Here is a 12,357-nt window from a genome sequence, read left to right as displayed (position 1 = left end):
TCTAACCTTTGTTTCCCCCCCCTCTTTCCCTTTGCTCCCTCTGTGTGCCACCTTCACCTCTTTGTGTGCAGTGGATATTTGGTCGGTGGGGTGCATCATGGGAGAAATGGTGCGCCACAAAATCCTTTTCCCTGGCCGGGATTGTATCCTTACTAATACAGAGAGAGAGATTGTGTGATGGTACCCCAATAGAGTTATTTAATTTTTAGTTAAATTTTTTTAAGATAGCTTTGAAAACGACACACATTAAGTTTTATAATGAACTGACCTCATTTCAAAATACTTAGAGAAGACTGCTCTAAAAAGTAAATATCACAGCTGAATTAGACAGTGCCTTGAAAAAAACCCATCTATCTACAGTATTGCACTGGAAAAACAGTGAACTGCAACACATTTTCACTGATACCTTCTTGATTTAGTTTTGTAATAAGAAGTTATAGAATTATTATTATTTTTTTGTTGTTTAATCAACACAAACAATCTTAAAAGGCTGAAAATAACCAACAGAAATGCAAGGATTTCTTTCAGAGTACGACACATTTTAAATGCTTCATTAAAGGCAAATATGCCAAAATAATACTGAAAAAAAAAGACAAAAAACAATTTACAGGGATATGGTCAGATATATTTGAGTTTTTGCACTGCCTTGTTCTTGACTTACAATGGCTGCCACACTCTGAGTTCTGCTTGTCAAACAGAATGAAAAACCTGCATCTTTATTAATTCACAGCATCGCAATTCCCACTAAAATATATTAAGTTATGTTGCTATTAGGAGTGAAAACTTGGAATAGGCTTAATCTAAAGCATTTGATGCAAATAAGACTTCATTTTTAATATTATTTTCATGATTTTTTACTGGAGTAGTAGACCTGATTTTTGCTGTATGTCACAGAGGTGCACTAAAACCACTCATATTTGACCAACATTGTATAACATGTTTATTCTTTGTAGTTCCAACATTTCTTTTAGTAGTACTTCCTCTTCATATGTGTTGACTTTTAATTCAAACATCTCCTGGCAAATACATATTTCTCTGCTTGTCTCTGAATATTTAAAATGTGCTCTGTGTGTTTTAGAGTGCAACTAAGTGTGTGTACTTGCAGTGAGAATGAATGTCAGTATTTTTGCTAAATAGTCCTCATGTTATGGTTTTTTTATTCCATGGCAAATGTGTGAACATATGAAGGACATCTTGCCATCTATGAGAGCCTAGAGATGAGAGTCACAGCATTCGCTTACTCAGTTTGAGCATCTGTTAGTCATTGCATAGTTTAAATTACGTGACATTGTGAAGAGGATGTATGCTTACAACATGAATATTTTATGATGCATTCTCAGAAGATTCATGCATCTGAATAATTCCAGCATTTCTCCAACCCCAATTCCAATGAAGTTGGGACACTGTGTAAAACATAAATAACAAATGAATACCATAGTTTGCTAGACCTGCACTTATTAAATACACTACAAAGATAAGATATTTAAAGTTCAAAAGTAACTACAGAAAAAAAAGACAACCCTACATTTTATAATGGCTACTTAACAAACAACTGCTCTGAAGTTGGGTTATTTCCACATGCAGCATGCTGCCTGAACAACAGTTTCATGTCTGCAGATGGCGTTTAAATATCTTTGTGCTTCAAATATCATTTGTGACAAAAGGCTCATGAGGTTGTTGAAGCCTTGGACAAATAACTTCCTCTTTGCCTCCACTCAAAACATATGCTCCTAATAAGTTAGACAACTTTCTGATTTATTATGGCTTAAAGAAGAAAATCATGAGCCATATGTGTCATAAACAGTTGCAGCATACAGGATGTTAGGATGTTTTTGACAGTAACCATTGTGACTCTGGTTGTGCTGCAGTGTTTGCAGCATTATGTTTGATAGTAAAACAAATCAACCCAGACACCTCCACAGGACTTCAGATGTGAGTGGATACATTAAGCATGTCGAAATGCTTCAGGAATAGTTTTTTTTTTTTTTGTATATTTGTGTCACATTTTGACAACATGAAAAAAATGACCATGTTCACTATTTAAAATGGTGACTTAATGTAGCTTAATGGCCATCAGACATCAGGTGTTGGGGGGATTCCTCACTCTGCGGCCTTGTACATGCAGCTCCTGGAAGATTAATGAGCTGAACAGCGAGAAAACCCTGCAATGAGCTCAGCAACTTCTCATCCCTTCTGTCTCGGCTTTTACTGAAATTGTTGTCATCTGTATCTGCCCCCATCATCAGTTTTCTTTTTACTGCGAATCAATGTGCGCTCAGACAAAATTCAGTTAATTTTCAGCTCATTTCTCAGTGGTGGATTGGTGTCTCATATTTAACGCTATTGACCTAAAGTATACTGACCTTGAGATTTGAGGTCAACCCTGTGCTTTGTCCAACAAATGATGATGGAGTGCAGCAATCTGTCCACTGAGATAAGTCACGATTCTGTAGGCCACAAGGTTAGTGGTTGTTTAATGTTAAACGATTGTAGCAGCAATGCCAAAGAGAATCTGAAGGTTATTATTTAAGGTAGACTGTTTAATTGCAGAAGTATATAAAGTTTGATGCACTTGTGTTAATAGGCAGACATCAGATGATCATCAATTGATATTTTGATTGTGTTATACTCTGCTCTCTGTTTAGATTTTTAAAAATGTATTTCTCTAGGGGCGTAGGGTGAGTTTAAAGCTGCTCGAAAAGGTCAATGAACATGTACAAGCATCATCATCGGACCAATCCCACTAATAATCACTCACACTGCTGCTGATACTGTATTTTTAATCCTTCAAGTTTTACTGAAAACTACAAAAAAAAAAATTCTCTAAAAGTATAAAGATGATCAAAATGCAAGAGGAATTACGAGGTTTCCAACTTCAGTAGTTACTGGAAACAGCAAAGATATCTTGGAACATCACAGCTTACGTGATTTTGTGTGTGTGTGTGACACCAGTGGACATGTGGTCAGTGGGCTGCATCTTTGGAGAGGTGATAAGAGAGACGGTTCTATTTCCTGGGTCTGACCGTATCCTTCCACCTCCTCTCTCTGATTCATATGGAAGCCTGGAAGCATTTTTGACAAGCTGAGGAAAAAAAAAAAAAAGACACCTCAGGCTGTTTGACTAAATCCAAACCTGTAGCAAGGAGGAATATGGATTAAAGCTGTGAGAGATGGAAAAATGGGACTTTACTGGCTCTCACTCAATGTGTAATGGTGACAGTGAAGAGGTATTGCTATGAGGACTCCCAGCTAAATAAAGCAGTAGCTGGCAGAATGATGCAACATATTTGTTGGTAAAAAAGAAACAGTAAGGATACCGCTCATGATCCACAACTGTCTCATCAGAAAGTCTCTTCACCAGATTTGTGTCTATATAAACAATACACAACTGAATTTCTTATTTATTAATTTTTTTAAACTGCCTTTTCAGGAATATTATGACATAATATCTCCCTAACATTCTGTGAGATGATACGATGCTACATATTCCAGGTGAGTTTCCTTTAACCTTGACCTGCCACGCCAGACATTGACCAGTGGAACAAGGTGATAGAGCAGCTGGGCACGCCCTCTCCAGAGTTCATGAAGAAGCTGCAGCCCACGGTGAGGAACTACGTGGAGAACCGGCCAAAGTACGCGGGCCTCACTTTCCCCAAGCTCTTCCCCGACTGCCTTTTCCCTGCTGACTCTGAGCACAACAAACTCAAAGGTGAGAGCCAAGGTTTTATGTTGGCGGGATGCTCCAAAGATGCCTGTTAATGAAATGGATTTATTTTGACTTGATTATTTAGATGAATTATTATGTGGGGTCAAAAAAGGCATTAACTCTGACGATATACAGTATCTTTGTCAGCTCTTTATTTATTCCTGCCATCATGGTTAATAGGAGCAGTAAAACACCTGAGTAATAATTTAAAAAAATAAATAAAAAATTTGATGCTGATTTTACCATAAATATTTTCCTAGTCAAGCTTATTTGTACATCACATTTCAGCAACAAGGCAGTTTAAAGTGTTTTACAACATAAAAACATAATACAGTAGCCAACTATGAAGCAAGCAATAAACATGCTATCATCAAAATCATGAAGCAAATATTCATTAAATAGATTGATTCATGTTCCAATTGTTATTAATCAAAGGCAGTTCTGAACAGTTGCGGGTTTTCTTAGCTTTGTTTTTGAAGAAACTCTGGGTTTCGGCTGTTTTGCAGTATTCTATAAGTTTGTCCCAGATTAGTGGAGCATAAAAACTGAATGATGATTCTCCATGTTTGATGGGATTCAGAGTAGAATCAGAAGACCTGAGCGGTCTGGAAGATTGCAACAACAACAACCGATCTTTCATTTTGGTGCTATGCTGTTCAGTGATTTAGAAACAAATAAAATTATTTAAAGTCTGTTCTCTGAGCTACAGGGAGCCAGTGTAAGGACTTCAGAACTGTTCTACACAATCTCCAAACTTTTTGTATGAGAAATAAAGGAATTACAAAGGAGCCTTTAAATCTCCAAATACACTTTTGGGGACTTTGTAAATAATCCAAATTTAAAAAGTTGGTAATACCTTTTTTGAAGGGGTGTGCACAGGACTGACAGAGCACTGTCATAAACATACAGGAGTCTTTATGAATGTTTAAGACTGTTGTCATGAAGTGTCATTCGGTAAATAATGACACTTAATGCAAAGTTGACTCTTTTAATTGACTTTCAATGTATGTTTTAATGCAACTTTGCATAGAAATGTAATTATTTACCAAATATTGCTAAGTTGACACTTGCAATGCACTTTTAATGCTTCTTTTGATTAAAAGTCTCATTATTTACCGAAAGACACTTCATGACAACAGTCATAAACATCCATGAAGACTCCTTCATGTTTATTACTGTTGCTATGTCATGTTTATGACTGTGTAATGTCAGCCTTATGCACACCCCTTCAAATAAAGTGTTACCAATTTTTTAAATATTTTTTTTTTAGAATATTAAGGAATTATCAGGTAATTTAGGCAAACTATATCACATTCTAAGATAGGTATAAACATCTTGCTGTTTGGACAGAAACTCCCATTTCCTATTATCCCCCAAACACCGAGTCAAATAAATAAATAAATAAATCCTGTCAACTAAAAAAGTCCAATTCCCCATAAAAATCTAAAGCAACCCCAAGATTTTCCAACCCTGCTAGAGTGACTGAGTTGTTGCCTTTTAGCTTCCTTGTTAAAATTCAGAGCTGAGGACTGAAATCCCAATCAGAGCTCCCACTTAACTCTGCTTCTGGATATGATCAACCCTGTGCACCTTATTTTGCTCTCCCAGCTGAGAAAGCAGGAAACAGAACATCCATTTTACCAGAGACAGAAAACTCCTCTTTTTGTGTGTTCCCACATCAAAGCTCCAGAGTTGTTCAATTGTCATGAACCAGTTTTGTATGCGGGTTGCGGGCTGCTGAGGTGACGAAGTTAAAGGAAAATCACCCAGAGAGGCACAGTGGGAAGGTGTGAAAGCAGGTTGAAGAAAGGAGGGAAACACTCGCTGTGCTTTGGATCTTATATTTGTTAGAGACTGACAGACAGTCTCTAACTGTGAGAGGAGGATGTATAGGAGAGGAGCCCATATAGGAGTCGCTCCACAGATTTGATCTGTTTTTGTTACTGATAAGAGAAGAATCCATTCTCCATTTTTCCGTTTCTCTTTTCAAACTGTAGTCTCTGCTCCATAGCTGCTGTGGAGCTGTGGCAAATCAGTTCAAGGGGACTTTCTCAAGAGGAGGAAAATTTGCCCCTAGAGTGCATTGAAAGAATATATCCAAACTGGAAAGAATACATTTATTTGTGCGGTAAGAAGAGAACAAATCAGAGGAATATGAGATTAAAGGTGGAGCAACATGGATATGTCCTTATTTATTTCCGCAGCTTATTTCATCCTTGTTTATTCCAAACAGCTGAAAGCCTAAAAAATATTCCATCCTGCAACCTTTTAGGACAAAGGTCTGCTAAATGCTTTTGCACATTTAGTACATTTAAAAGGAAGTGATTTTATCAAAAACGAACTGAGATATTCTCTAGATTTATAGATCTTAATACATTTATTATGAAGGGTAGCTTTTGCATTTGCTCTTCTTCAACCTCCTTCTACTCACCTGATTTCAGCTTCATAAGTATTTCCTGAGAATTATCACCATAGAACCACTGGGGCCACCTTAAACCATAAAAAGAAGAGTGAATAATCTAAAATGAGAAATATTTGTAATATAAAGGAAATGAGGGCAGATCTACAATGATCAAATGACACTAATCGATGTTTAGTTGTCGCATACTGATATTTAACATTGCACTTAATTAAGAACTATAATTTACCAGAATCTTAGGCTTGCATTACTGTCCAGTTCTTTAAATTTCATGGTCATTCTTCTTTCCTCCTCACAGTATTGAATTTGGTGGTGCACGCAGTGTTTGGATAACTGTTTCATGCCTCATTTTAATCTTAATTTAAAGTCATTTGTCTGAAGCCGGAGTGTTTATCATTACCATCCAGCCATGATGAGTTTCTGTAAGATGAAAATTACCTCTGATAACTTTCTGTTTTTAATTATAGCTCATCTTTTCCCCTCCTGATTTGTTTTGTCTCAATCTTCCCTTTCACATGTGAAGTGCAGAGCGATACTTTCTTGTCCGTGTGAAATCAGCTGGGTGCTTTTGTGTTTTGTCTTTCGACTCCAGCAAGCCAGGCCAGAGACCTGCTGTCTAAGATGCTGATCATCGACCCTGCTAAGCGGATATCAGTGGACGAGGCCTTACAGCACCCCTACATCAACGTGTGGTACGATCCAGCTGAGGTGGAGGCGGTGAGTAGGCGGTGTGCGTGCGTGGGGGGGGGTGTATGTGTGTGTAGTTGAAACTCAGCCCTGTCCATTTGTGTTTGATCAAACACTACCCAGTTTTGCTTTTTATATGTGACACATACATGTTCATCTAAATATCTTCCTGTGCTCCCTGCTTTTTACTTTAGCCTCCACCTCAGATTTATGACAAGCAGCTGGATGAACGAGAACACTCTATAGATGAGTGGAAAGGTAAGAATAGTCTGTTTTAACCAACACTGCAAGCTAAATGTCAACATTGCATGAGTCTAGTTAATCTGTGTATTAATTAGGAAATGTAGGGTTTAACAGCGCATCGAGAAATGCCTGTGCTTTTGTTTTCCAGTTTCAAAATACACAAACCACCGTTGTCTCTGCCGTGTCACGTTTCTCACACGGATAATGAAAAGTGAAGTTTGGCCACCGTTTGCATTTTACTGACTCTTCTATTTTTGCCAGAACTAATCTACAAAGAGGTGATGAACTTTGAGGAAAGAACGAAGAATGGCGTTGTGAAGGGACAGCCTTCACCTTCAGGTACTCTCAGTGCATAAGCCTAATCGCTCTGTAAGTGAATTTACTATAACCTTAATGGAGTTTTCCCTTGTAAATACAGATTCCCATTGTGCTGTTGACCATGTGTCTATGTCTCTTGCATCTCTGATTAAGTGTTGTTTAATATAGTGGGTGTTTTTTAAATTTTATTTTATTTGATAAATGGAACAAAATCTGCTACTGTTAAATGTGCCTTCTGGTACACAAAATATCTGATAAAAAAAAATGTGTGAATGTTTGTATTTGTGCATATAAATGTGTCACGATTTGAGGTTTGGGCTGTGTGGTTTCCTTTGCAAATGTCAGTTTTCAGCTGACATTGTAAGCCTCTAGAGTTATTCATGAAATGAGAGCGAGTGCTGTCCACATTTTCCACCACAGAGTGGCAGCAAAGAGTCATGTTGATGCACTAATAATCCAGTCACACTCCTATGTAAATTTAGTGAACGAAACAGATGTATCATGGTTACAGCAGCATGCTGATAAGAAAGAGTAACTAAAAAGGGTGCATGTAAAGTACAATAAATTTCCTCAGACTATAAAAACATATAAAGTCTGTCCATCATTTGCATTTAGTCATTTAAACAGCACCTAAACTTTGTTATATTTAATTCTGTCATTGCAAGAAGAGAGATAGCATTTTGCAATCTCTTTTTTTTTTGCTCTCTGTATCTTATTTTTTTTATTCCCCACTAGTACACAATATCCACCCTTTCCTGTGTTGCAGCTTGTTGCAATTAAGCAGATTGGCCGCTCTGTAGTGTCTGATGTTGAGCATATCAGACGCAGTGCAGGAACTGCAGGCAGCACTATTTCACTGCAGCAGGAAGGTAGAGGAGCAGAGAGCACATGGTGCCCTGGTCAGAAGTTAAAAACACAATATCCTTAATACTGTTTTAAATTTGTTTTGTAATTCGTTTTTTTTTTGCTAACATGACACAAATCAGAATTATGCTCAAATCACTTTCCACCTGTATGTTAATATGATAAGTTTTACAGTCATAGGTTTGTAGCTCACAATACTTAAATTTTTTTTGATGTTTTAAGTCAAGAAATATGTAAGAGAGCATGAAAAAAATTAGTGAATATTAGGTAGTTGAGAATACAGCTGAATTTCCAGTTGTTTCAAAATCATCTAAACGTTTTCTCAACACAGTTTTTGGTGAGTGAGAAGAAGAGCTCTATTCTCTTCTTCCACTTTTTCCATAAAGCTCACTCAGATTTGAAGCATAAAGAACCATTTGGAATAGTAAAGGCGCTCACTGCCTTTTTTTCTGTTGCCGACAACCTGCACACATCCATTGGCATATTCCTGTTTGAAATATCTTTCTTGTCAAGAAAACATCAATTTTTGTTCAAGGTAATAGACTCTGGAGTGCTTCCAAGTGACGAACCTACACCAGCATCTATATGTGCAAAAGTATAACGATTTCAGAAGGCACAGCTCCAATTGCTGGTTTCATATAGGTTATTAAATTATCTATGTGCTTTGAAATAAAATCAATAAAAAAGCAGACTGAATCTTTTTTTTTTTAATACATAATTTAAATATTCTTTTTGATTTTCTGGATCTACACTATATTGATCTATTCCTTTTAAGATCCCAGTGGAAACTGCTGCAGATAAAATCTACTCTATCTGTATTAATTGTCTACTACAAGCCAACAGACTAGAAAACTTTGTTCCATATCACTAGCATAGAAAGAAATACAATCAAGAAAAAGTTCAAACTGTGTTCCTGAAATGCTGCATTCAACATGTTGTAAAACATGTTATGTATATGTGGAAAGAAACAGCCTCCTAAGGCTCACAGTTTGGTGGCGTGTCTAAAAGAAAAGCTCACCGGTTCCATATTATCAGTCATTGATGGAAATAAATCGATTTATCTCATCCATGGCGTCATTACCAGCAGAGCTGCAAGTGCTGTGACATGAACTCAGTTCCCATTTCTGAAAATGGATCATTCTGTGATATCCTTAATTTCATCACTTAATCTGTGATAATGATGAAACGACAGAATAGCAGGTAAAACTGAGAGACCTCTCATGGGGTCTCCGAAAGTTTGCTGCTGACTGATTCTAACTTCATGAAATTGTCAATAAAAGAAAATTGGGAAACTCTTTTAATAACTTCCAAATGAACTGACATGAATTGTGCCAGCGCAGCAGTGTTTAATGATGACATAAATCAAGGAATGCAGAGAGAGCTATGAAAGAGCTTATTGATACCATGTGAATGATTACAACAGCTGCCGCCTAAATAATGCGGGGAGCCTTTAATAGCCTTTCATTTAGTACCCACACAACCCAAATCTTAATCACTCTCGCCTCATCACACTCACTGTATACTTCTGGTCAGATGCTCGGATACAATCTTTATAGACATGAATGTCATAATAACTTGGGGGTTTGAACTATTCTTTTTTTTTTTCAGGCTGCAATAATGCTAAGACATACAACTCCAGTCATTTTTAAAAACAGGAATTGGGTGCAGCATTTTTAATATAATGTGGATTTTCTCAAAATCTATGCTGGATCAGAAGCCTCTTCAAGAGTTGCAGAGAACCCACACACACTTGTAGCAATCAATAACCTTTTTGCTTTGTTCTGGTTGATAGTTTATATTTGAACTTGAATGTGTAATTTTGATTTTGCGCCACAATAAATTTAAACGTCTGCACCTCATTCTTGTTGTTAAAAATCACTCATGCTGTTTGCTGTATTAGCTGTTTATCCTGGCATAAAAACTGTTCAAATGCATCAATAAACAAACTTGACCTTCATGCCTCCAAAGGCTCCTTGGGAACATCTGATCAGAGCTGCAGTTGTGACTCTTTCCTCTTAGCGGATGTTAATAATGTCGTTATCTCTGTCCCAGCAATGCAACTCAACTTTACTCAGCATCCATCCCCCCTGTGCTGTCCGTGCTTGCAAACTGTATCTTCTGGCTATATATAATTTTTTATTAACCTGCCCCCATCAGAACTCTTTTACGTTTTAACCCTCCTGCTGCTGTTGATTCCCGTAGCACAGGTGCAGCCGTGAACAGCAGCGAGAGCCTCCCTCCCTCCTCCTCTATCAACGACATCTCCTCCATGTCCACCGACCAGACCCTGGCTTCAGACACTGACAGCAGCCTGGAGACCTCCACGGGACCCCTGGGGTGCTGCAGGTGACTATCCGCCTGCCTGCGCAACCCCATGTTCTTCCGAAGGTGAAGAACCCAACAGATATGACCGACGAAATTGAATCGAGGTTTAAAAAAATAAAGCAAAAATTAAAAAAAAAAAAGAAAAAAGAAAGATCAAAATGAATATATTCTGAACAAAAACATAAACTATTGAAACAGTCTGACATGATGAAACCCAAAGCCTGCGCATTGTCATTCAAAACGCAGCAGTGGCATTAAACTGAAGATAATGAGCTGAGATATATGTTACTGATCCTCTAGTTGCTTTGCTTATAACCCCTCACTCCTGAAACACGCACACATACACGCCCACACATGTCTTGTATATGGCATCCAAACAAAAAACCCTGCGCCTCCTGTAAAATGCATTTTGGCCGGCTGCTGGTTCCTCCTAATTACTTCCACAAGCATCTGTGGCTAATCGTTGTGGCAAGGTGGGCTGCCATTGTCTTCATCGCTTTTGGTTACAAAAGAAATGTCCCTTTTTTCTGCATTCAACTCTGAACCTCAACTCATTTCCTGAGTCACTCCCACCCAACATGAGTTTTGAAATGTAACTTTGCCTGTACTGTTTACTGGATTTTGTACATCTTCAGGGAATGTGCAGTCGCTCTCACCCACAACTACTTGTAAATATTGTAATTCTGTACAGCTGAAGGGCAGACAGATTTGGGACTGAAGGCCAGTACACTGGGAGTTTTTTTTGTCTTGTTTTTTTGTTCTTTGCCTGACTAGCGCTCACCTTGCCACATTACTTCTCTCCACCTCAGTTGCCCCTCTGCCTATCGCCGTAGTTGTGCATGATTAGATTAAAACTGCGCAAATCGCACTGTATGCTAGAGAGAGAAAAAAACCAGTCTGTACAGTGACTTATATTCATGTGATATGTAAACTAACTCCACCACAGACATTAGAAGGCGGGGTCTGGTCTCAGTAGGACAGGGGTGTGTCTGTGAAACACGGGCAAGCTGAAAAGATGGTAAAATCAGGATTGAAATGGTCAGTGTTCTCAGAAATCATTTGCACTGGTCATAATCTCCATGCTTTTTCCCCTGGTGGTGTACAAACGGTCCCATCGTCACCACCACCCCATGGGCTGACCCACGGCGTTGCATGTCACTGTATAAACCGTCATGGTTGAAAGAAGTGGAAATGTTTCACTGTGGTTCAACCACAGAGAGGCTTCTTCCAAATATTTGACTCCTTAAACACCATTCAATGAGACAAAGGTGAAACAGTGCAGAGGTTTATGGTCAAACAAGGAGTGTTAACTTTGAAGCTGTGACTTCACCTGACAAATAAACACGCTCTTATTGTTACCGCACGCTACACAATCATACTCTAAAGAGGCAGCTGGTTAGGATTCAACTGCCACAATTCCTGACTGGATGGCTCATCTATTTATTTATACCAGTGGGAGGAATCTGAATATGGCTAGTTTTATTAGGAGTAAAGGACTGCAGCTGCACCAAAAAAGAAGAAAAAAAAGTCCCTAAACCACAGTTTGGTGAAAGGATGTGGGAAGGCCTTGTTTAACCTCCATTTTCTTTTTTTCCAGGATTGCTCTAGTTATTTAGCCACTCAAATTGTGAGCTCTTTTAGCTCTGTTTTCAGCTTCGTCTCCAGCGCATTCACAGTTGTCGCATCATAAGTCTTTGGAGATGTTAGTACTTGTTCTGCGCTGCTCAGTCGCACTCTGCTACATTACACTGCATTACCTGAGTGAGGTTGGCCCCTCCACCTTCTTCAAATCAGA

The 12,357-nt window shown here is 38.2% G+C and overlaps 1 protein-coding gene across 7 annotated transcripts in view; it reads left to right on the top strand.

Moving 5' to 3' along the window:
- Nucleotides 1–12,032, top strand: part of mapk10 (mitogen-activated protein kinase 10) — a 39,102-nt gene extending 27,070 nt beyond the window's left edge. For 4 of the 7 annotated variants that reach the window (XM_028026184.1, XM_028026186.1, XM_028026185.1 and 1 more), the window contains 6 exons: nucleotides 72–143; nucleotides 3,527–3,709; nucleotides 6,718–6,842; nucleotides 7,007–7,070; nucleotides 7,317–7,394; nucleotides 10,445–12,032. In XM_028026184.1, the coding sequence (XP_027881985.1) occupies nucleotides 72–143; nucleotides 3,527–3,709; nucleotides 6,718–6,842; nucleotides 7,007–7,070; nucleotides 7,317–7,394; nucleotides 10,445–10,587 (665 nt within the window). In that variant the 3' untranslated portion in view covers nucleotides 10,588–12,032. Of the gene's footprint in view, nucleotides 1–71; nucleotides 144–3,526; nucleotides 3,710–6,717; nucleotides 6,843–7,006; nucleotides 7,071–7,316; nucleotides 7,425–10,439 lie in introns of all 7 variants that reach the window. The other 3 variants (XM_028026190.1, XM_028026188.1, XM_028026189.1) reach the window with 3 other exon arrangements.
- The last annotated feature ends 325 nt before the right edge of the window (nucleotides 12,033–12,357 follow it).

This window comes from Xiphophorus couchianus, chromosome 8, assembly GCF_001444195.1.
Source record: "Xiphophorus couchianus chromosome 8, X_couchianus-1.0, whole genome shotgun sequence".
Classification (NCBI taxonomy): Eukaryota; Metazoa; Chordata; class Actinopteri; order Cyprinodontiformes; family Poeciliidae; genus Xiphophorus; species Xiphophorus couchianus.
This window is presented reverse-complemented; position numbering and strand designations above follow the sequence as displayed.